This window comes from Eucalyptus grandis, chromosome 9 (assembly GCF_016545825.1).
Source record: "Eucalyptus grandis isolate ANBG69807.140 chromosome 9, ASM1654582v1, whole genome shotgun sequence".
Lineage (NCBI taxonomy): Eukaryota > Viridiplantae > Streptophyta > Magnoliopsida > Myrtales > Myrtaceae > Eucalyptus > Eucalyptus grandis.
In genome coordinates, this window is record NC_052620.1 from 35,584,310 (window position 1) to 35,607,587 (window position 23,278).

Here is a 23,278-nt window from a genome sequence, read left to right on the forward strand (position 1 = left end):
ATCTAATTAGAGCCAATGTCACTGTCCAATTTCACTCCTTCAAGATAATTTTTCTGCCGCCATATATCATCATTCTTTTTTTTTTTTTTTTTTTTTTCTTTCCTTTTCTCTTTTTTTTTTTTTTTTTTTGAATTGCTTTATAGTGGAGTTTCTCCCAAAGTCCCTCTAAATATGACGTAAAAATTTCCAACCCATTGAGTATCCAAATGGCTCACTCAATTGAAAGTTGGATAGGGAACCATAAAAGCAATTTTTTTTTTTGACAATACACCCTAAACTACCACTGCAATCACTTTTTTTTCTTCTTTTTACTCCATCATTCCTCCCAAATTTCTATCAAGCTCAAATAATTTTTTTTTTTTTTTTATCCCAAAAAAGAAAATCAACGTGTTCATAGGGCATGGGATAAGGATATAATTTGATCACGGCTAGGCTAAACATATATGGGTGCCAATGAAAAATTGGGTAATAATTAAGGCTCAACGGGGTGACTAGGGATAAATAAATAGGGTTGGCTTGAAAGGCTCAATCGATCCAAAAACTGCCTATATCATTTTCTCAATTAGATTTAGCTTAGGATTTCGCCTCAAGAGAAAATCAAACAAATTCTAAGATTTGGGTGAAATCTAAGAAAATCACATATTTCACATGAATGTTCTCTAGATTTACACATAATTCAAAAAGTAAGAACTTTTAGTGCTCAATAAGTGGATCAACATAATCAGAATTAAGATTAACTCACACCTCAACTGCAAGTTTAAATAAAATTTAAATTTTCCTAAAAATCATAAAAATTCACAACCAAGAATGCAATCATGAAAAAAATTATCCAAAAAATTTGTCGCCCCCCCAAATTTGAATGAAGCAGTGTCCTCAATGCGAAAAATAGAATAGGAAGAATAAAACTTTCCTGGTTGTAGGATAAGTCCATAGATGATCTTGATGATTAAACTCTTGAAAGGTGCTCCCTAAAAATTAACCTGGATAAAATAGAGAAAAGTTAATCTTTTTTTTTTCTTTTTTTTTGCAAAACATAAACTTAAAAATAAATAAAAACATAATTAAAATGCTTGGGTTGCCTCCCAAGAAGCGCTTGCTTTATAGTTTTCAGCCAAACTATCTCGGATGTCGCTATTCTGGAGGATGAAGTTCAATGATGGTCTTCTGCTTGTTGTAACCACCTTCAAAGTAGGGCTTCAAACGTTGACCGTTCACTTTGAATGTGCCATCGGTGTCATGCGCAATTTCAACTATTCCATATGGGAATACCCGTGTAGCGTAAAAGGACCAGACCATCTAGACCGCAACTTTCCTGGAAAAAGTTTAAGACGAGAGTTATAGAGTAAGACTTTTTGACCAATTTTAAACTCTCTTCTGAATATGTGCTTGTCATGCCATCTTTTTGTACGCTCCTTGTACAACTTAGAATTTTCATAGGCCTCATTGCGAAATTCCTCCAATTCATTCAGTTGCAATAATCTTTCTTCACCTGCAGACTGCATATCAAAATTCAGAAATTTCAATGCCCAATATGCTTTATGCTCTAATTCCACTGGTAAGTGACAAGCTTTTCCAAACACTAGCCTAAAAGGAGACATCCCAATTGGAGTTTTGAACGCTGTCCTATAGGCCCAAAGTGCATCATCAAGTTTTATTGACCAATCTTTCCTAGAGGTATTCACTGTTTTTTCTAAAATTCTCTTGATTTCTCTATTTGAAATCTCTACTTGACCACTAGTCTGAGGATGATAAGGGGTTGCAACCTTATGTGTGACTCCATACTTACTCAAAAGTGCTTCAAATTGCTTGCTGTAAAAATGTGTTCCCCTATCACTTATGATTGCCTTAGGAGTGCCGAATCGGGTAAAAATATTTTTCTTCAAAAATTTCACCACAACCTTAGCATTATTTGTTGGTAATGCTACAGCTTCTACCCACTTAGACACATACTCCACGGCCACTAAAATATATAAATTTCCATAAGAAGGTGTAAAGGGTCCCATGAAATCAATACCCCAAACATCAAATAATTCACACACAATAATGTTGTTTAAAGGCATCTCATTTTTCTTGAAATATTTCCAGTTCTTTGACACCTATCACATGAAGCTACATAGGAGTATGCATCTTTAAAAGTGTAGGCCAATAAAATCCAGATTGTAAAATCTTAGCTGCAGTTTTTGTGGCACCAAAATGGCACCTGTCTCTCCATCATGACAATGATGTAGAATGTTTGCCTTCTCTTCATCTGGAACACATCTCCTTATAACCTGATCTGCACATACTTTAAACAAGAAAGGTTCTTCCCAAAAATAATTTTTAACATCAGAAAAGAATTTTTTTCTTCTGTTGATATGATAATTCAAGAGGAAGAACATTACTTACCAAATAATTTACAAAGTCAGCATACCAAGGAATTGACTTGATGGAAAAAATTTCTCATCGGGAACTCTTCTAAAATTGGTCTTACCTCTTCCTTTGAATTTGGAATTCTTGATAAGTGATCTGCAATTAGATTTTCAGTACCCTTTTTATCTTTGATTTCCAAATCAAATTCTTGCAGCAATAAAATCCACCTAATCAACCTGTGTTTTGATTCTTTCTTTTCAAGCAGATACTTAAGAGCAGAGTGGTCAGAATAAACTATAACTTTTGAGCCAATTAAATAAGAACGAAATTTATCAAAAGCAAATACTACCGCCAAAAGTTCCTTTTTTGTTGTTGAATAATTCAATTGTGCACCCGACAAGGTTCGGCATAGTATATGGTTTGAAAAATTTTATTCTTCCTTTGTCCCAAAACAACTCCTACTGCATAATTGCTAGCATCACACATCAGCTCAAAAGGTAAATCCCAATTTGGTGCTGTCATAATTGGTGCTGATATTAACTTCTCCTTTAAAGTGTTAAAAGCCTGCATGCATTCAACGGAAAAATTAAAAGGAGCATCTTTTTCCAAAAGATTAGAAAGAGGTTTAGCAATTTTTGAAAAATCTTTTATAAATCTCCTGTAAAATCCTGCATGCCCCAAAAATCCTCTGACAAGTTTCACAGATGTTGGTGGAGGTAATTTTGCAATGACCTCCACTTTGGCTCGATCGACTTCTATTCCGTTTTGAGAAATTTTATGCCCGAGCACTATTCCTTCCTCAGCTTTCACTACTTCTTGCATCTTCGGGTTCAAACGCCTCTGAGGTTGGATAGTGGGTTTATATTGCTCTTCCATCAAAATTTTGTGCATGCAAATTGAATGACTAATTCCCTTGATATCAGTTATTTTCCATCCAATTGCACCTTTATGCTCTCTTAATACTCTGAGCAATTTCTCCTCCATCAAATCTGTCAAAGAAGAAGATATAATTACCGGTAAAGAAGAAACTCCATCTAAATAAGCATATTTCAAATGAGAAGGTAAGGGTTTGAGTTCAAGAATTGGAGGCTCTTCAATTGATGGTTTAGGCTTTGTAATGTGTTGTCCCAACTCTTCAAATTTAATTGCCTTTTGCCTTGAATATGGTGGAATTGCCTCCATGAAATTTGCGTACTCCTTTATCTCCTCATTATGAATATCTTTGTCCCTTGGTTGAATCAGACATGCTTCAAGTGGATCTTCAAAAATATTTTCCTGGAAAACCTTATTCACCAACTTGTCAACTGTCTCAACTCTAAAACAAGAATTATCATTAGATGGATATTTCATTGCTTTAAAAACATTAAATGAAACAAGATCATCTTGAACTCTAAGGATCAACTTCCCCTGTTGTACATCAATAAGAGCTCTTCCTGTTGCTAGAAAATGTTGACCTAAGATAAGTGGTACCTCAAAATCTTCCTCCATGTCAAGAACTATGAAATCTGCAGGAAAGATAAATTTGTCAACTTTTACCAAAATATCTTCCACAATACCTCTCGGATATTTAATTGATCGATCAGCCAGTTGAAGTGACACTTTGTGATTGCTTTTACCTCGCCCAATCCTAATTTCTTGAAAACAGAATAAGGCATCGATTAATACTTGCACCTAAATCACATAATGTTTTTCAAAGTAAGAATCCCCAATAGTGCAAGGAATAGTAAAACTCCCTGGATCTTTTAATTTCGGAGGCAATTTGTTTTGTAGGATGGCTGAACACTCCTCGTTTAACTTCACAGTCTCATAATCCTCCAGTTTCCTTTTGTTTGCCAAAATCTCCTTCAAAAATTTTGCATAACTAGGCATTTGCGCTAAAGCATCTGCAAAAGGAATGTTAATGTGCAATTTTTTAAATACATCAAGAAATTTAGAAAATTGCTTATCTATTTTGTGCTGCTTTGGAGTCGCGAGGGAATGGAATTGGCGGCACATATGGCTTGGGATTATCTGGAAAAAGTTTATTCTTGCTTGTCTCCTTTGATTGTTTATTGACCACTTCTTCCTTGTCTCGACAATCTCTTCTTCTCCTACTTGTTTACCGCTTCTCGGGGTAATAGCCTTTATGTTTTCAATTGGATTTTTTCTGTGTTGCTCGGCAAAGAACCCTGTTGCCTTCCCGACATCATGCTTGCTAATTGACCCACTTGCATCTCCAGATTTCGATTGAAGCCTCTTGGTTTTGAAATCTCACATCCGTGCTTTTGATGAAGTCATGAGTTGTGTTAGCAAGTTTGGTGACTATATTTTCCAAATTTGACTTTGTCTCTTTGATTGTTTGAATCCGGTGGTCTCGTCACATTCGATTGTTCCATGAAAAATTTGGATGATTGCGCCATCCCGGATTGTATGTGTTGGAGTAGGGATTATTCTCAGTGACTGTTAAAATTCCCAACAAAGTTAGAATTTTCATGAGATTGTTTGAAAGTATTACCTACATGACACTCTGTGCTAACATGTCCCCCACCACAAAAATCACATGTCAAAGTGTGAATTTTCATGGCTGAAACACTCATATTATCAAGCTTTTTGTTGATTGCTTCAAATTGTGCAGCAATTGCAGCAAAAGCATCCACTTCATAAACTCCGCTAACTTTTCGCATTGGTAATCTCTCGGTAGGCCACTGATAATTATTGGACGCCATCTCTTCTAATAAATTGTAGGCTTCTTCTGGTGTTTTATTATTTAAAGTCCCCCTGCAGCTGCATCAATCATAGAACGAAGATTTGCACTAGAGCCATTATAAAAAGTTTGTACCTGCATCCATACGGGTAGTCCGTGATGTGGGCATCTCCTAAGAAATTCTTTGAATCTTTCCCATGCTTCATATAATGATTCATTATCCATCTGCATAAAATTAGTAATATCGTTACGCATCTTCGCAGACTTTGCAGGTGGAAAGAACTTACCAAGAAATTTCTGAGCCATATCATTCCATGTAGTAATTGATCCTGCAGGAAGAGAAGAAAGCCAACTCTTAGCTTTATCTCTAAGAGAGAATGGAAATAATCTTAATTTAATAGCATCATCTGTAACTCCATTATATTTAATGGTGTCACAGATTTCAAGAAAAGCATCGATATGAGCGTTTGGATCATCGCTTGGTAGCCCACTGAATTGCACTGATTGTTGAAGCATCTGAATAAGTGACGGCTTAATCTCAAAGTTGTTAGCTTGAATTGCAGGTCTTCGATACTTGATGTGGTGCCTTGAACTGTTGGCGCAGCATAATCTCTTAAGAGTCTACGTGGATTTTCATTATCACCGTCTGCCATCTTAGCCTGATTTCTCTGTTCTCTTAGTCGCCTTTTGAATGTACGCTCGATTTCTGGATCAAGTTCAACAAGTTTCCCTTGTTGGCTACGTGTCATAAACCGATGTACACCCTGAAAAATAAAACAAAACAAAAGCTAGATTAAACTTAGAATTATCTGGTATCAATATTAATTAGTATTAAACAAACGATCCCCGGCAACGGCGCCAAAAACTTGTTCGTAAATTTCTAAACGCAAGTGCACGTATCGAACAAGTAATATAATGATGAGATAAAGTATCGTCCCACGGAGATCGATGATTAATAAACCAATTAAATACTAAAATAGACTAATTCTAAAATTTATCTAACAAATCAAAATATAATTAAGAATGAATTAAAAACGAAATTTGTAGACTAAATGCAGTAAATCGATCAGATAAATATGTTAGAGCATCCGATTTCACCATAACCACTATATATGAATTTCAGATTGTTGTGAATACAAGAACGATATCAAACATGTGATAGCAGAATTTCCTAATCTATTTACTATCCTATCTCTAGGTATAGCAAAACTACTCAGCTTATTAATCCACTATATCTCTATGTGAATTAAAATAAACATGAGTGCATTAAAAACTATGAATATTCTCGGTTTACAATGAGTCTTTTGGATCACCTTATCACCGAAAGCTACACAAATAACGCGGTATATTTCTATCCACGTTTAATTCATGGTTATATATTATAATGAGCAATTGCATATTATCACCTCTCGTCTCAACATGCACATCAGATCATTCAAGTGGTGGCCAGTCACTCAAAAGCAGTAAACGCAATAATATATAACTCACATGAATGAAATCAATTGTAAAACATAAAAATCATGAAATTTATATCATCATGGTTAGGCTACATCGTAGCCTAACAAAAGAAAATTAGAACATAGTAGAATAAGAAATAAAAATAGAAATATAGATCAAACCCAGCATCTTGAATCAAAGAACAAGAATTCTATCACCACTTTTGTCTTCTCTTCAAAATACTTGAAAAACTCTCAGAACAATGGAAAACGATCTAACCCCTCTCTAAACCCTAGCTGCTCTCTCTTCCTATTTATAGGAAATCTAAAATATCTACTTGTAGATAACATTAGGAAACAAAATCAAGAATTTCCTGATTTGATATCCATCTTCCATCGCTGCTTTTATTTGAATTCCTGATAATTGCCCTTCTTTTCCTTATCTTCTCCATATCTCATTATTCTGCATAAACAAGGAAAATTTAAATAATCAGAAGGAAATTCAAATATTTTCTCATAGATAATGCATTAATTGTTGCCTAAAATAGGTAAAATAACTCTATTTTTATAGAGTTATCAAAACCGAAGGGAACATTGCGGGGGTCGCTTTTCTCCGAAGCGGGCCTAGGATCCAAGGTCGGTAACACCTCCAAAACAGGCCTAAAAGCGCCTCTGAAACCCACTAAAATCCTCTCTGTTTTGAGCTGCAAAACAGAAGAAATGAAGCTAGTTTGGTGTGGGAATGGCAACGGTGGACCAGTGGATGGCTTGGCGAGGCAACTGGCAACCGGCAACCGAACGGGGGTCTATGGCGACCAAATGGCCTTCGGCTTGACTCGACTAGCAGCTGAGATGGCAGAACAAGTTGCTAGAAGGAGTAGGGGGTCGAGGTCACACAGTGGGGGCGGTGGTACGACAGGACAGTGGCGGTGCTCGTGTGGGAAGGAAACGGCGACGGTGGCGTGTGGTGTGGAGGGGCTGTTGTCCGGCAGTTGCTGCTCTTTCTCTAGCTTGTGCTGGACACCCAATGAAGAGGATGGAGGGAAGAGAGGTGACCGGCTAAGCTTGGAGAGGATGAAAGGCAAAAGATGGGCCACCATGGCCATTTTTTCCACATTATTGTCTCCGTGACCCATCCTAGGCCAAGTGTGCTTCCTTGGCTGTCCATGAGCCACCAAGACTTCCCCCACAATCTTGAATTGATCCATTTTGGCTAGGGGAAGGGGAGCATATGAATTTCATAGGTTTCTTCCTCACTTGGCTTATTTTCTAACTCAATTCATTCCCATTTGGCCTCCATAAATTTCATTATCCAGTCAATACTCAAATTAGTATTTTTCCTTATCACTTGAACCATCTTGCATTCCAATTATGCGATCAAAAACGATCCCGGCCTTTTTCTAAACAAAAACGGTCATATGCCGACTTTTTTCCAAAAAGTCTCAGGTTTCAGAAAAATCTTCTAAGACTAAGTCGATACTCCTAGAATTTATTATGACATGAAAAAATCTTCAATTTCTAAAATCAGACTCGAATTGGTGATTAATTTAACTCAGGCACGTTTTTAGCGTGACCTAAGCTACCAAGTAATTTTCAGCGATTTTTAGTAAACGCATGTGGTCAATTTTCTTCGAGTTGTAATGAACGCACTCGACACATTGGCGACTCTCGGTTGTCGTGAAAATCTCGATGATTCAAATAAGGATACAGAGTATCAAAACGACAGAAGAATCAGTCTAGGGTCGATCGACAAGAATTTTCCAATTTAGTAGTATCACTCACGATTAGCCACACATCTCAGTCGAACAAACCTATCTCTGATCTCAAATCGATTTTTAACTATGCTGTAATGGCCTCTAAAGATGAGCACGATCAAGAAGTCGATTCCTAGTCGAATTCTCAAACCTATTACATTAAAATTCCTTAATAGCTTTCCTAAATAATCGAGTTATCTCGAGAGTGATCAGCTCTGAGAATAGTCCTATAGGCGTGTCGATAAAATACCTGATTTACTCAATACAAAACAGGATTGAAAAATTTGGAATGTCACAACTCTTCCCCTCTTATAAAAATTTCATCCTCGAAATTTAAACCTTTACAAAGTTTCTTCAAAAAGGTGGGGGTATAACTGTTGCATTAACTCTTCAGTCTCTCATGTCACTCCTTCAGTTCCGTGGTGTTACCAGACCACTTTGACCAATGAAATGGTTTTTGAACGTGGAACTTGCTCTTTTTGATTCACTATCTGAACCGGGCTTTCAACATATGACACACGGTCATCCACTTCCAATTCCTTGAAATTGAGCATGTGGGTCGGGTCAGCCTCATATTTCCTTAACATTGACACGTAAAAGACGTCATGCACTTACACCAATCTCGATGGCAACACAAGACGATACGCTAGGTTCCCAATTCTCTCAAGAATCTCAAATAGACCTACGTACCTCGGACTCAGTTTTCATTTCTTTCCAAAGCGCGAAATTCCCCTCATTTGTGATACTTTTAGAAAGACGTGATCACCAACCTGGAATTCCAAAGACCCCCGACACTTATCTATGTAACTTTTCTACTTGCTTTGAGCGGTCTTTAATCTGTTTCTGATCACTGCCACGGCATCCACTGATTGCTAGACCAACTCTAGGCATGTAATCTTTCTTTCCCCAACTTCATCCTAACACACTGGTGTTCTGCACACTCTGCCATATAATGCTTCAAAATGAGTCATCTTGATACTCTGCTGATAATTGTTATTGTAGGCAAATTCCACAAAGTGTAACTGATCTTCCCAACTTGAAGTTTAGTACACAAGCTCTCAGCATATCCTCGAAGGTTTGAATTGTCCTCTCAAACTAGCCATCCATCTGAGGATGATATGCCATACTATACTTAAGCTTGATACCTAAAGCACTCTGTAAGCTCTTCCAAAAAACGGCAGTAAATCTCGGGTCTCTATTTGAAGTTATCGTAACCGGTACTTCATGCATACGAACCACTTGACGCACATACAAATCTACGTGTCTATCCAAACTAAGGTCATTTCGAACTGCAATGAAGTGAGTTGACTTTGTCAGTCTATCGACTACTACCCAAATCGAATCATTTCCTCTCTGACTCCTTGGTAGTCTAGTCACGAAATCCATCGTGATATGCTCACATTTCCATTCTGGGATTTCAAAAGGTTGCAAAAGTCCTCCCGGCTTGGAATGCTGAGCTTTGACTTGCTAGCTTGTCAGACACTTAGTCCATCCATCGACGCTGTCTTATGTTCAACTCCTTTTAAGAAAACAAGTACTTGAGACTTTGATGGTCTGTGAAAATCTAATATCTTTCTCCGCATAGATAATGTCTCCAAATCTCTAGGGCAAAGACAATTGCCGCGAGTTATAAGTCAAGCGTCGGATAGTTCAATTCAAGAGGCTTCAACTGACGGAAGGCGTATGCAACAACTCTGCCAGTTGCATCAACACGCAACCCAATCCTCTAAGTGACGCATCACTATAGATCTCAAATCCTCCAAGACCAAATGGGATGATCAGCACAAGTGCGATAGTCAGCTTTTCCTTAAGCTCTTGGAAACTACTTTAAGAGTTTTGTCAGTGGCGACGCTAATAATGAGAACCCTTTCACAAATTGTCTGTAATAACCTACCAAACCCAGAAAACTTCTGATTTCTGTCATGGTAGTCGGTCTTGGCTAATTGATCACGGTTTCAATCTTGCTTGGGTCCATTGAAATTCATTCACCTGAGATCACATGCCTTAAGAAAGCAACACGAGTTAACCAAAACTCGCACTTGCTAAACTTGGCGTACAACTGATGGGCTCTCAGTGTCTACAGCACGAATCTTAAATGACTCTCGTGCTTTTCATCGCTCCTCGAATACACCAGAAATATTATCAATGAACACGATCACAAATTGATCTAGAAATTCTTTGAATATTTGGTTCATCAAATCCATGAAGACAACAGGAGCATTCGTCAACCCGAATGACATCACTATGAACTCATAGTGACCATATCAAGTACGAAATACTGACTTAGGAATGTCCTCCTTCTTGATTCTCAGCTAATGATATCATGTCCTCAAATCGATCTTTGAGAAAATTGACGCTCCTTACAACTGATCAAACAAGTCATCAATTCTCGACAATGGGTACTTGTTCTTGATCGTTACTTGATTAAGTTGGCGATAGTCGATGCACAGACGCAACGAACCATCTTTCTTTATTATAAACAGAACTAGTGCTCCCCAAGGTGATGCACTGAGACAAATAAATCCCTTATCCAAAAGCTCTTACATCTGCGCCTTCAGTTCTTTCAACTCAGATAACGCCATCTGGTAAGGAGCCTTAGAGATTGGCTCTGTTCCGAGTGCTAGCTCAATCACAAACTCAATTTCTCTCTTCGGCGGCAATCCTAGCAATTCCTTTGAAAAGACATCCGAAAATTCTTACACTACAGCAATGTCTTCCATTTTCAGCTCCACAACTGTCGTATCCACGACAGTTGCCAAGTAACCTTAACAACCCTCATCTAAACGAGTTGCCTCTAGCAACGAGATCGAGACAATTGATGGTCATCATCAATTCCCAACAAACTCGAAGCTCTTACCCTCTAATGGGTCAAACCGAATCGCCTTGCGATAGCAGTCCATTATAGCTCATTGCTTGGTGAGCCAGTCCATGCCAATTATCAAATCAAAATCATACATGGCTAGGACTAACAAGTCTATTTTCCCCACTCGCTTAGAAATCTTTAACTTGCAACCAGAACAACCAAAAGCAACAATAACTTGATTCTTCAACGGTGTAGATATGCAAATTTCCGACTCCAACAATATAAGATTTAATCCTAACAACTTAACATATTGCTCGACAATAAAGGAATAGGTTGCTCGTAAGTCGAATAAAGCATAAGCAAGATGGTCGTTTAGTGAAACCATACCTGTGATCACATTAGGCGCAGCTTACGCCTAACCTTGTGTAATGGTGTATATTGTACCTTGAACTAGAGGTCTCAGTTGTCCTCCTTGTGGCACATTCTAAGGGACATACCCTTTATTCTGTCCCATCGGCAACAACGGTTGTAACTACGGTTGTCTTCTTGGCTTTCTAGGACAATTTCTAGTTAGGTGGCCCTGCTTGCCACATTCGAAACATGCACGCGTCCTAGCTAGGCATAAGGTTGACCCGTGTCGCCTTCCACAGAAGAGACATGCTTCACTCATACTGGGAATTGGCCTACTAAATCCACTCCTCTTGTTGGGCGGAACATGAGATCTACCTCCAGGCATGGGCCTCTTTCCCTAACAAATTATTTCTTTGTGGAAGTTAAACCTCGGCCCTGACAAGACGACTCTTTCGTTCTGATCTTTCTCGATCTTGTGGGCTCTCCCATAAAGGTCATTGTAAGTTCTCAGATCTAGGGAGACTAGTATGCTTCTCAAGTCCGGTCTGAATCCGTCCCTAAACCTTCTTGCTTGGTCCGTCGGATTCTCAATCAGTTTAGGAGCATATTGCGAAAGTTCAATGAACTTCACCTCATATTGGTCGACGATCAGGGAACCTTGGCCAAAACGTTAAAATTCTGTCATCTTCACGTCTCTAGTCGTCTCAGAGAAGTATTTGTCATTAAAGGCCTCTAGGAAGGCGTTCCATTCTAGGACGACACCTTCTGGAAATATTGCTCATTGGATAGTCCTCCACCAAGTATTTGCAACTCCCTCTAGTTGGTAAGTTACAATGACTACTTTCCTAGTTTCATTGCACATTAGTAGTACAAAAGCTTTCTCCAACTTTTGAATCCACGAAACAGCAGCTTCAGCATCTCCTATCCTAGTGAACCGAGATGGGTTCAATTTTAAGAATTGCTCCACCAGCTTGTGAACTAGTCTTTCAGTGACCACAATTCCTGGCGGACCTCCAATAGGTGCGGTAGCGGCGGCGGCAACAATAGTAATAGCAGCGGCTTGAGCGGCGGCTTGGTTTAGTGCCTGCTGATCCATTTTGTTATCCATAACCTCTAGCACCCGCATGATCCCTTCAATCTTGAGATCACTAAGGGCTGCTATATCGACATCAATTGGTAGTAGTGCTACACCACTGGCACTAGCCCATGCCTGTACCTGTGCCTGTACCTCTACCTTTGGTACCAATCTTGATCGGCGTTCTAACCCAAGCTAAAGGTAACAACTCGCTTACTCGGAGTTCTCTACTCTGGCTCACTTATGATTCATTCTCTACTGATACCTGTCTTCCAAATCCACACTGGATTAGACGATGAGCGACACCCCCATGGCAAACAATTTTACTAAACAACTACCATCAATATGCACCAAACATTAATTTAAATGTCTTCCTACCACTATCCCATGGTCCATCGCACATTATCACTCAAATTCCTAACGACCATACTTTGGTACCACTTAAACGGGGATGTCACGCCCCGATCCTCGAGCACGCACCCATCCCTCACTTTGGTCGATTAATAGTGACATCTCAAGACACATCGCTGACCATTTTCATTTTAATACGCATGCGGAAGCAGATAAAATAATCCCTAGACAATAAAACAATAAAATAGAAAAGTAGGGCTATCTTTTTCACAACTAAAAAATCACAACTACACTTTTATACAAGGCAAACCTCATAATATATATATATATATATATATATATATATATATATATATATATATATATATTACAATACTATTAACAAGAATCTGATCTATCTTATAACAGTTCACACTCAAGGTTTGCAAAACGGGATGAGGTCTCCGTCCTCATCCGGGTCATACTCTGGATCATCCTCGGAATCCTCCTCGGACCCCTCCTCCGGTTCCTCATCAGGGTCCTCTTCGGGTTCCTCCTCCTCAGTTCCTCCTTCTCATGTTCCTCCTTCGGGTTCTCTTCTAGGTACACATCTTCTTGTTCGACCTCTCTTTCTTCCATGCTCCAACTAGAGTCTACTACTAATTGCTTAGGAGAGTCAATTTTACTCTCGATCTTAGGGTCTTTAACATCGGTCACCGCTCCGTTCTTAGGATCCGCAGTCCTTTCTCCAAGCGCTTCCTCTAAAACGAACAAAGGTACATCACCTTCTGGCATGGGACCCTTCCTTCGCCCATCATGATATTCACGATACCATGACAGATACTCGTGAGACCTCAGGTCATCTCTACCCACGTCAATTCAGATAGTCGACTTAACCAAAACGTACTCTAGTCCTTTCGGATGATGGTGTATCGAGAAGTGAGTTTCTATCTCGGTAACTTCTTCAGGTATACCAAAATGCATGGGAGGATGATGAGGTGGAGGTGCTGTCATCTAGGGACCTGAAATATTGTCCCACAACCAGGATGAGATTACTTCTTAGCAAGTTATATCCCCTAAGACCCGATTAGGAAGCCAATACATTCTAGAGATTGTCTCAGCACAACACGAGTCAAAGGACTTACCTTAACTTCAATTCCTTCCTGCAAATCAATATATATCATATATACATGAACCACAATAATTCACAGCATTAGATCAAATCATTAATCAATCGACCTAGTTGATTACATGTCAAGCAGATCATTCCCCGGTCATTTTAATCCATACTATTCATTTTCCTAAACGGTATATATCTAATCACCGAGTCACGTACATTCTCTAAGGTGACATGTCTAATCACCAAGCCCTGTGCATTCTCTAAGGCGATGCACTTAATCACCAAATCACGTGCATTCTCAAAGGCGATATACCAAATCACCGAGTCACATGCATTCTCTAAGGTGACATACTAATCACCGAGCCACATGCTATTCATAGGTGATCTATTTAATCCACAACTCACGTGCATTCTCTTGGTCTATGAGCCACGTGATACAATTTGCTTTCCCACCACTTTATATAGCTCATCAAAATATTATTGGCGCTATAGACCCATGCTCGGTCATTTTCCAATCAATTTCTGAAATTGAATAACTTAGGAATAAAATCCTAAAATCATATTTAATTCAATTAAGCACAAATCAACGCTCAAATAAATAAACGGACTGCACTACAATAATCAACATAAAATTCCGGTCATCAACTATCCCAGCTTGATTTCTGGAAAATAATTAATTATATAATTAATTACCAAAATTATTAAATAAATACAATAAATCCAATTGAGGTTTGTAATGCCTAATTGGAAGATGAAACAAATTTGGAAAATTTCCGAGATTCATTCAATAAATAATATAGCATGTCTACTTGCTAACTACGCTAACCAATTGTCTAATATGCATCGGTAAATCTCTCATTTAATTACTCTAATTTAATCTATCCACTTAATTGCACTTAATTAAATCTAATCAACCCCTAAGTATCATTAGCATATTAATAAGGGATTAGTGAGCAAAGCTCACTGGATTATCAAACGGGTCAGATCAAACCGACGGGAACGTCGCAAGGGTCGCTTTTCTCCAAGTGGGCCTTGCATCCGAGGTCGAGAACACCTCCAAAACGGGCCTAAAAGCACCTCTGAAAATCACTAAAATCCTCTCTGTTTTGAGCTACAAAACATAATAAATGAAGCTGGTTTGGTGCGGGAATGGCGACGGTGGACCGGTGGATGGCTTAGCGAGGTAATCGATGGCTGAACAGGGGTCTACGGCGGCCAAATGACCTCTAGCTTGGCTCGACCAGCAGCTGAGATGGCGGAACAGGTTGCTGGAAGGAGCAGGGGAGTTGGAGTCACACGGTGGGGGCGGTGGTGCGGCAAGGCAGCGGCGGTGCTTGTGCGGGGAGGAAACGGCGACGGCGACGTGTAGCGTGGAGGGGCTGCTGTCCAACGGTTGCTGCACTTTCTCTGGCTTGTGCTAGACGCCGAATGGAGAGGATGGAAGGAAGAGAGGTGACCGGCTAAGCTTGGAGAGGAAGGAAGGCAAAAGGTGGGCCACCATGGCCATTTTTTCCACATTCTTGTCTCCTTGACCCATCTTAGGCCAAGCATGCTTCCTTGGCTATCCTTGAGCCACCAAGGCTTCCCCCACAACCTTGAATTGGTCCATTTTAGCTCAAGGAAGGGGGGCATACGAATTTCATAGGTTTCTCCCTCACTTGGCTTATTTTCTTGTTCAATTCATTTCCATTTGGCCTTTATAAATTCCGTTATTGAGTCAATACTCAAATTAGTATTTTTCCTTATCACTCGAACCATCTTGCATTCCAATTACACTATCAAAAATGATCCCGGCCTTTTTCTGAACAAAAATTGTCATACGACAACATTTTCCCAAAAAGTCTCAGGTTTCAGAAAAATCTTCTGAAATTGAGTCGATGCTCCTATAATTTATTGTAACATGACAGAATCTTCAATTTCTGAAATTGGACTCGAATTCGCAGTTAATTTCACTCAGGCGCATTTTTAGCGTGACATAGGCTACCGGGTAGTTTTCAAAGATTTTTAGTGCAAATGACTTGTGGTCAATTTTCTTCGAGCCACAATGAACCCACTGACACATTAGCAACTCTCGGTTGTCATGAAAATCTCGAGAATTTAAATACGGATGTTAGGTATCAAAACGACATAATAATTAATCTAATACGGATGTAGGGTACCAAAACGACAAAATAATCAATCTAGGGTCAGTCGACAAGAATTTTTCAATTTAGTGGTGTCACCGACGATTAACCATATATCTCAATCGAACAGACCTATCTCTGATCTCAAATCGATTTTTAATTTGCCGTAATGACCTCTAAAGATAAGCACGGTCAAGAAGTCAATTCCTAGTCGAATTCTCAAATCTATTACATTAAAAATCCTTAATAGCTTCCTTAAATAGTCTAGTTATCTCGAAAGTGATCGATTATGAGAATAGCCCTATAGGCGCATTAATGAAATACCCGATTTATTCAATAGAAAACATGATTCAAAAATATGAGATGTCACACAGGGGCTGAAGTAACAAGAGCCTCAGAATAAGCAAAACCACTGGTGGCAGCTAATAACCCAGCTGTCATTTGAAGCGGATGGTTAAAATAAGAGACGCTCAATTAAATCACTAAGACATATGGCGAGTGAACAATTAAGGGATGAGGATTAGACTCGTAATCCAGCAGCACTAGAGAGCAAGCAGCATCACCGATAGGGACAATATCATTGACGGCAGGAAAATTGACAGGGGAGGCTAGAGTCTTCTCGGATATTTTAGTCTGAGTGGAAATGACTTGTAGCAAGATTATCAATTGAAGTTTTGGGATGCTTCTTCGGTGAAATAGGAGAAATCTTCTTTCTTTTCTTCAATTGGAACATCAATTTTGCCTAGTGTTTCTTCTTCTTCTAAGTATGGTATTACGCATAATATAGAAGGACCTGATAAGCAGAAGGTATATGAAAAGAAACATGAGAAGCTAGGAGTACGACAAGCAAAATAAAGTTAAAAGTACCTTCAGCAGGTTCATCATTAGTGTGGATGGCTTCATTTTCTTATTCTTCTGACGCTCTTGGGTAAAGAGGAACTTTGCTTGATGAAATACCAATACCATATATGGTAGAGTCGGGAGGAACATTGAAATTGATGATCTCTTTACCCTTTGGTTGGTTGCCTTTGGTTTCACACCTCGCGGCTTAATTTCATCAATTGCAATTTTAGTGGCATCTTCGTAAGGGCTCCCATATGTAAATGAGACCCACCAAGTCATCCACTTAGGGGTGTAGCCAAGGTGAGGCTAAAAATCCTAGTAAGATCCAAGGCATATTGAGCATACACGGCACTAGTTATCTGGGAGTAGCAGACAAGGGGATCGCGCTTCTCAAGGTTATATTTTTTCTTGTTCATCCCAAGAAAACCCATTGAATATGAAATTGGCATTGGAATGGATTGATAGAGACCAAATTGCCTAGCACAGTAACTAGGAAAATATATTTCAAAGACTCGATAGAATTTGCCTTTCGAAGACAAACATAGCGGAAGATCTACCGTGGATAGTGTGTCAATATAGAAACCTTAACAATCACGTACAGCGTCTTGATCAAAAGGTAACAGAATTCTTCACGATCATAAGGGAAGAATTCAATATCGCTAGCTCCCAAGAGGGTTTGGAGATAAAAGGTAAAAGGAGGAAGCTGCGAGGGTGCATCATGGAGCGAACGACTCAACAGTCGACAACCTAAAGGAATAGGTTAAGGCTTTTTATCGGCAAAGAATAATGAGGAGGATCACGAGAGCCAGCACTAAAAAGAAAGGGTAAATATAGATCCAAAATGGACCAAAAATAGTGCCGGTCTCCTTGGACTTCATTGATAGTGAAGCATGAGTAAAACCTTTATAAAGTAGCTAGAGTAAGTGGGGCTAAGGCAAGACGTCTACCAATTGCAAGATTTGATGCAATTTGGAGATAATCCTTGCAAATGTTGAGTGTTGGACTAAGGAATACATATTTTGATAGCTAGTACAACAAGAAGGTGACATGCTTAGAAGGTTCAACAAGCCTAGACTTATGACCAAATCATTCTAGAAAGTTATTATAGGCGAGGACTTCTTCTGAGATAAGTGTCTCCGGTGAAGATATGTCTTCAACAAGATGTCCTTACAAATCGAAGCCCAATATGGTGAATATGTTCACAAGAGTAACAATCATGGGTCCCCAAGTAAAAAAGAAGCAATTTGTTGATGGAGACCAAAAGCTTATAACATAACCAACCAGCCGTCGAGTCAAATCATGTGACGACATACTAACCTCAAATGCCATCACTATCCCTACATTCATCCAAGAAAGTCAAGTCTCCATATCATCCTTTAGGAATAGGTACCACTTATGAAAATGGGCTTCCAATGAAGGAAATTCGTGACACAAGACACTGAAGACCAAATATCCAAGATGGAGGGATGCTAAAGAGCTAGTCTCATTATGCTTAGTAGGAAAGCAAGCCTTGAGAGATGGAGGAATAGTGTGATGATAAATAAGGCTAGGACCCACGAGAAAGCAATCGGACGCATTCTCGACAGCACTCAATAACCTAAAATGACAATTTCTAGCATGCTCACCCCTTTGCTTGAAATTGGCAATATAGTTTTCGGAATCACGCTTAGAAGCGTTCTGTGCCATGGTGAATGATGGAGCAAAAACGGGAAGGAAATTGCAAGAGGGATTTAAGGTTTAAAGAAGAAGACAAAGTGACAGTAAAAATTCCTAAGGTATACACAAGTAAAGGATGGCGGTTTAGAAAAGGAGGCCTAAAAGGAAAAAAAACGTTTCTTTGCCCTCCAGCTCTGATGCAGGCCTACAAGGCCAGTTCAATTCTTTCCATCACACAGGAGAGCTGTAATTGTACCCGGCATCGCTTTCTTTACTCATAAATCTCGGCGTCCAGCCTGACCCGAACTGCAATGAGGACATCATCGGCGTCACGTCCGTGGTGTCTCCTTCCTCGTTCAGCAGGCCAGCCGAGGGCCAAACAAACGCCGGCTTGAAAGGCGGGACGTGCGGCACTTCCACTGACCCGGAAAGGATTTGCACGATGGAGGGCGTGTTGGGCCTCTCGGCAGCAATCGGGTGCGAGCAAGCCAGCCCGAGGAGCAGCAGCCGCCGGGCCTCTTCCACCACGTAATCCCCGCCCAAGCGCCCGTCCACCGCCTCCAGGATCCGCCCATCGTGGTGAAGCGACCACACCCAGTCCGCCAGGAACTGGAACCCGTCGAACCCGGCCCTCCTCCACGGGCGCTGGCCGCACACCACCTCAAGGATGACTGCGCCAAAGCCGAAGATGTCGGACTCCCGGGTGGCCTTGCCGGTGTGGAGGCACTCGGGGGCGATGTAGCCGACCGTCCCCGGGACGCCCTCGAGCTCGGCGTAGGAGTTTTTCTCGTTGTCGATGGCGCGGGCGAGACCGAAGTCGCCGAGGCGGGCGTTGAAGTTGGAGTCGAGCATGATGTTGCTGGCCTTGAGGTCGCGGTGGAGGACCTTCTGGTCAAACTCGTCGTGCAGGTAGTGGAGTGCAGAGGCAACGCCGGCGACGATCTTGTAGCGGTGACTCCACTCTAGCCTCTGTCTCTCCGAGCCACAGAAGATATGCCCGTCGAGGCTCCCGTTCGGCATGTACTCGTAGACCAGGAGCAGCATCCCCTTCTGATGACACCACCCTGTCGGAAAAAAAAAAATTGAATTTTCTTCTTCTTTTTTCTCAATTAATTTACGTGAATTAAAAATGACATCATAAATCTGATTTGGGTCCCGTTTGACCAGTCAAACCCTTCTTTTAATGATAGAATCTTTGGACCGGCGGCAAAGCTAAGCTAACAACGTTTTTCGCTTCGAGTGAGGTGGGCCATTTTCTCAAAATTTACTTCTTCTTTTTTTTTTTCTGAATTTCATTTAACACATCTCCACGTTACCCAAGGAAAAAAAAACGTCGATTCATATGACATGTCATATCAAGTCAACATATCATCACAAATTTTTGACAATATTTAAAAAAGAGGAAGATTTAGTCGCGGGTGAGTCGCGCATTGAAAACGCGAGGTTTCAAACCTCTCCCCTTAGATTGGGGAGTAAAGTTCTAGCCATCACGGCTACCGCGAGCGATGGTGTAAATAAATAATTGTTCCTACCCGCTATTAAACCAATGACCCCTTCCGATTCAACTAAATCGTAAACAAAATTACCAAGAAGCCGTACGGGGACATCATCTACTTAAATACTTCTATCTTATCAAGCAACCGAAATCTGACCATTCCAGGAAAAAAAACGTGAATTTCACGAAAAATGAAAAAGCGTATAAGAGTGGATTTTTTAAAAACTTTTTTTGGCAACGCGTGCCCCGTCAACTTTCAGTAAAAAAAAAAAAAGACATCGAAATTTAAAAAAAAAAAAAAAAAAAAAAGGAATAAAAAATAATTAAAAAAGAGAAATTTTACTGGGAATTTGAACTCACCAAGTAAGGGGACGAGATGGCGGTGGCGCAGGCGGCTGATGATGGTGAGCTCGGCCAAGAAGTCGTCCTTGCTTTCAGCTGGTCCCTCGAGAACTTCTTCACCGCCACCTGCCGGTTCTCCGCCGTCAGCACCCCCTTGTATACCACCCCGAACCCTCCCTGCCCTAGCTTGCTCCCCTCGTCGAAATTCTCCGTCGCCCTCTTCAGATCCCTGAACTTGAACTCCCTCGGCATCCCCGGCAAGCACTTCAGCGTCCCTACTATGTTCGGGTCTCGCGCCGCCGCCCTCCGCAGCCACGCCCAGATGCCCAGGGCGGCCGCCCCGGCCAGCGCCAACGCCGCCGCCGGGATGCCAATGGCTAGCCCCATCACCAGCCCCGCCGGCGTGCCCTTCTGTAGCTCCTCCACCGTCATGTTCCAACTTCGCACGCAGTTGAGCTCCACGTTGTCCCCGGTCGACGCGGCAAACCCGAAGTAGGAGTTCTGGTTCACCACCTTGCTCATGTCGAGGTTTGCCGTCATGATTGGGGACGCCGGCTTGGGCTTCGTCGGGGTGGACTCATCCTCGTCGATCATGTAGACCTCCATGAGCTTCCGGTCGCCATCGTATTCGATCCGCACGTGGAAGTATATGGTGCGGTTCGGAGCGAGGTCGAAGCCATGGTCCGCCAGCGGAATGGTCTGGTTGGACACGACCGAGTTGATGTCGAGGCCAATGTGGTTCGCGTCCGGGTCATAGTCCTGTCTGAAGGTGTCGAACTCGACGGCCAGGAGGTGGTTGCTGGCGTGGCCGTCGGTGGTGGCGTTGGTGAGCCCGAGGTAGCCTCCGAAGCTCCCCGCCGGGAGGTTCTGGTCCGGCGCGACGATGAAGGCCAGGCCCTCGCCAGGGGTACCGTTGTTGATCCGGAAGATGCTGATGACGAAGGAGGTGTTGAAGGAGGCGACCTTGGTGGGGGCTTCAGGGGGGCCGTCCCAGAGCTTGAAGCCCTGCTTGTAGAGGATCCTGCCGGATCGGTTCGTGAGGATAACGTTGCCTCTAGAGTCGGGGGTGACCTGAAGGGCATTGTTGTAGATGAGGGCCGGATCGATGGCGGCCAAGGTGTCGTAGTCGGTGGAGGGATTGAAGGTGCCGAACTGGAAACCCAGCGCTTCGACGGGCTGTAATGGGGAGAAGAGATGTAGGAGGAGGAGGAGGAGGAGGAGGAGAGAGAGGGAGGTGGGGTTCGCCGGGAGAGGAGCCAGAGCTCGGCCCATTTCATGGAAGCTTGATGATTCAAGAAGACGATGAAAAAGGAGGAGGAAGGAGGAGATGGAGAACCTGCGGTGGCCTCATTTCCGTTTTACTTTAAACATATCACAAAGAGGCCAGGGACAAAAAATAAATTACTCTTAAATGGGTTTAGGGTCTATTACACTTGTAATTGAATTCAACGACAAAGCACATGCATAACTGCCCCAAAAAATAATCTTAACATATAAGACGTTGTCTAAAGACATACCTACCTTTTATGAGACTTAATATTGGACAAGTTAGCATTATTTATACCCTGTCCCTATCTTCGATCACACCGTCGAGATGAACTTGACCGGGCCTGCCAAATTGAGCATAGGATGCGCACAAAATCAAAATTAGAAAGGGAAAAATGAAATCACCAATGTACCCTTTCGTTGTTTGTCTTCAGGGGAGATGGTCAAGCACGCGTGCGTCATTCTTATACTTGACTGGGAGGATGTGTATCATAACTGCGCTTTCCTCCTCGTGGAGTCATCTCCTCTTCAAGCCCCCCATGAACGGTCAAATTTCTATATTCTTTTAGAGCTGAAGTTTCCATTCATTCGAGGGCAAGAGACCTATCCTTTGTACTTCTCTCCCTCTAATCACATCATCGTGTGCATAATCATCACATATAGTCCACGGACGTCATCCGGTTCAGCTGTGTAAGTTTCAATTTGAAGGTGAACCGTGTCCTGCGCGATCCCGCGGTTGGGACCATTTCGCTTTGTATGAGCTCATCTCAAAACAAACTCCAGGATAAACCTGTAACTTCAGCTGTGGACAATGACTAGATCGAGGGGCTTCACGGTCCACAGTTGACTGATTCCCTGGGCACGACATATTCATGCGGAACTATATTTATGCGGCCATCATGTTAATGGGTTCTTTACATCCTCAGTATGTGACATGAAGAAAAAGAGCACCAGATCTGAGAATAGTTGGTTTGAACAATTCATGGTTCATCGATTCGCTTGACATTTAGTATGACGAGTGAGGGTGATTCGCGCAGTTTTGCTGGAGTGAACAGATTTGTGGAAGATGCTGTGACTTGGTAAAAACACAAATTAGTATACAAACTAAAGAAAGCTGCCAAAAAAAAAAAAAAAAAAAAAGGCTGCCAGCCTTGTGAAGATGAAGAACCGGATGAAAAATATGAAGATGAACAAATGTAGATGGAGATGAAGAATAGAATCTAGGACAGAGTAACCGATTCTGGAAGTGCTTCGTATTTCATTGTATCAAAGTATCATTGTAGTACAAAGTATCTGAAACAACGACAATGAATATAGATCCTCTATTCTTCCTCATCTACTCTATCTTACTTGTATCTCTTGAATTGAAACCTTCAGCAACTGATCATTCCTTCGAGGCTTCCATTTGATACTGTGATGCAGAGCATCCATGGAGGATATCTCTCTCTTCCTCTTGTCTCTTATCTCTCTATCTCTCTACCTTCATTTTCTCTTATTATATCACTCCTCCTTTTTATCGAGGAAGAAGTATTTTTTTTTCTAGTAACAGAGAAAACTGAATATTGTTCATAAGGAAAATAGAATACAACTAACAAATTACACCTTATAGCACACGTGTTAGTTTTTGGATTTATATAACTTGGCGATCCATG

At 41.1% G+C, this 23,278-nt stretch overlaps 1 protein-coding gene and 1 non-coding gene across 2 annotated transcripts; one reads left to right on the forward strand and one right to left on the reverse strand.

Moving 5' to 3' along the window:
• The first annotated feature begins 5,183 nt into the window (after nt 1–5,183).
• On the forward strand, nt 5,184–5,289 carry LOC120288631. The gene has a single exon (XR_005546734.1). It is a non-coding gene; the product is annotated as a small nucleolar RNA R71 (small nucleolar RNA).
• A 13,465-nt stretch (nt 5,290–18,754) lies between these two features.
• Nucleotides 18,755–21,632, reverse strand: LOC104420744 (probable L-type lectin-domain containing receptor kinase S.5). The gene is given in 3 exon segments (XM_039302575.1): nt 18,755–19,587; nt 20,379–20,450; nt 20,453–21,632. Coding segments are annotated over 3 exon segments (2,085 nt in total).
• Nucleotides 21,633–23,278: the final 1,646 nt, after the last annotated feature.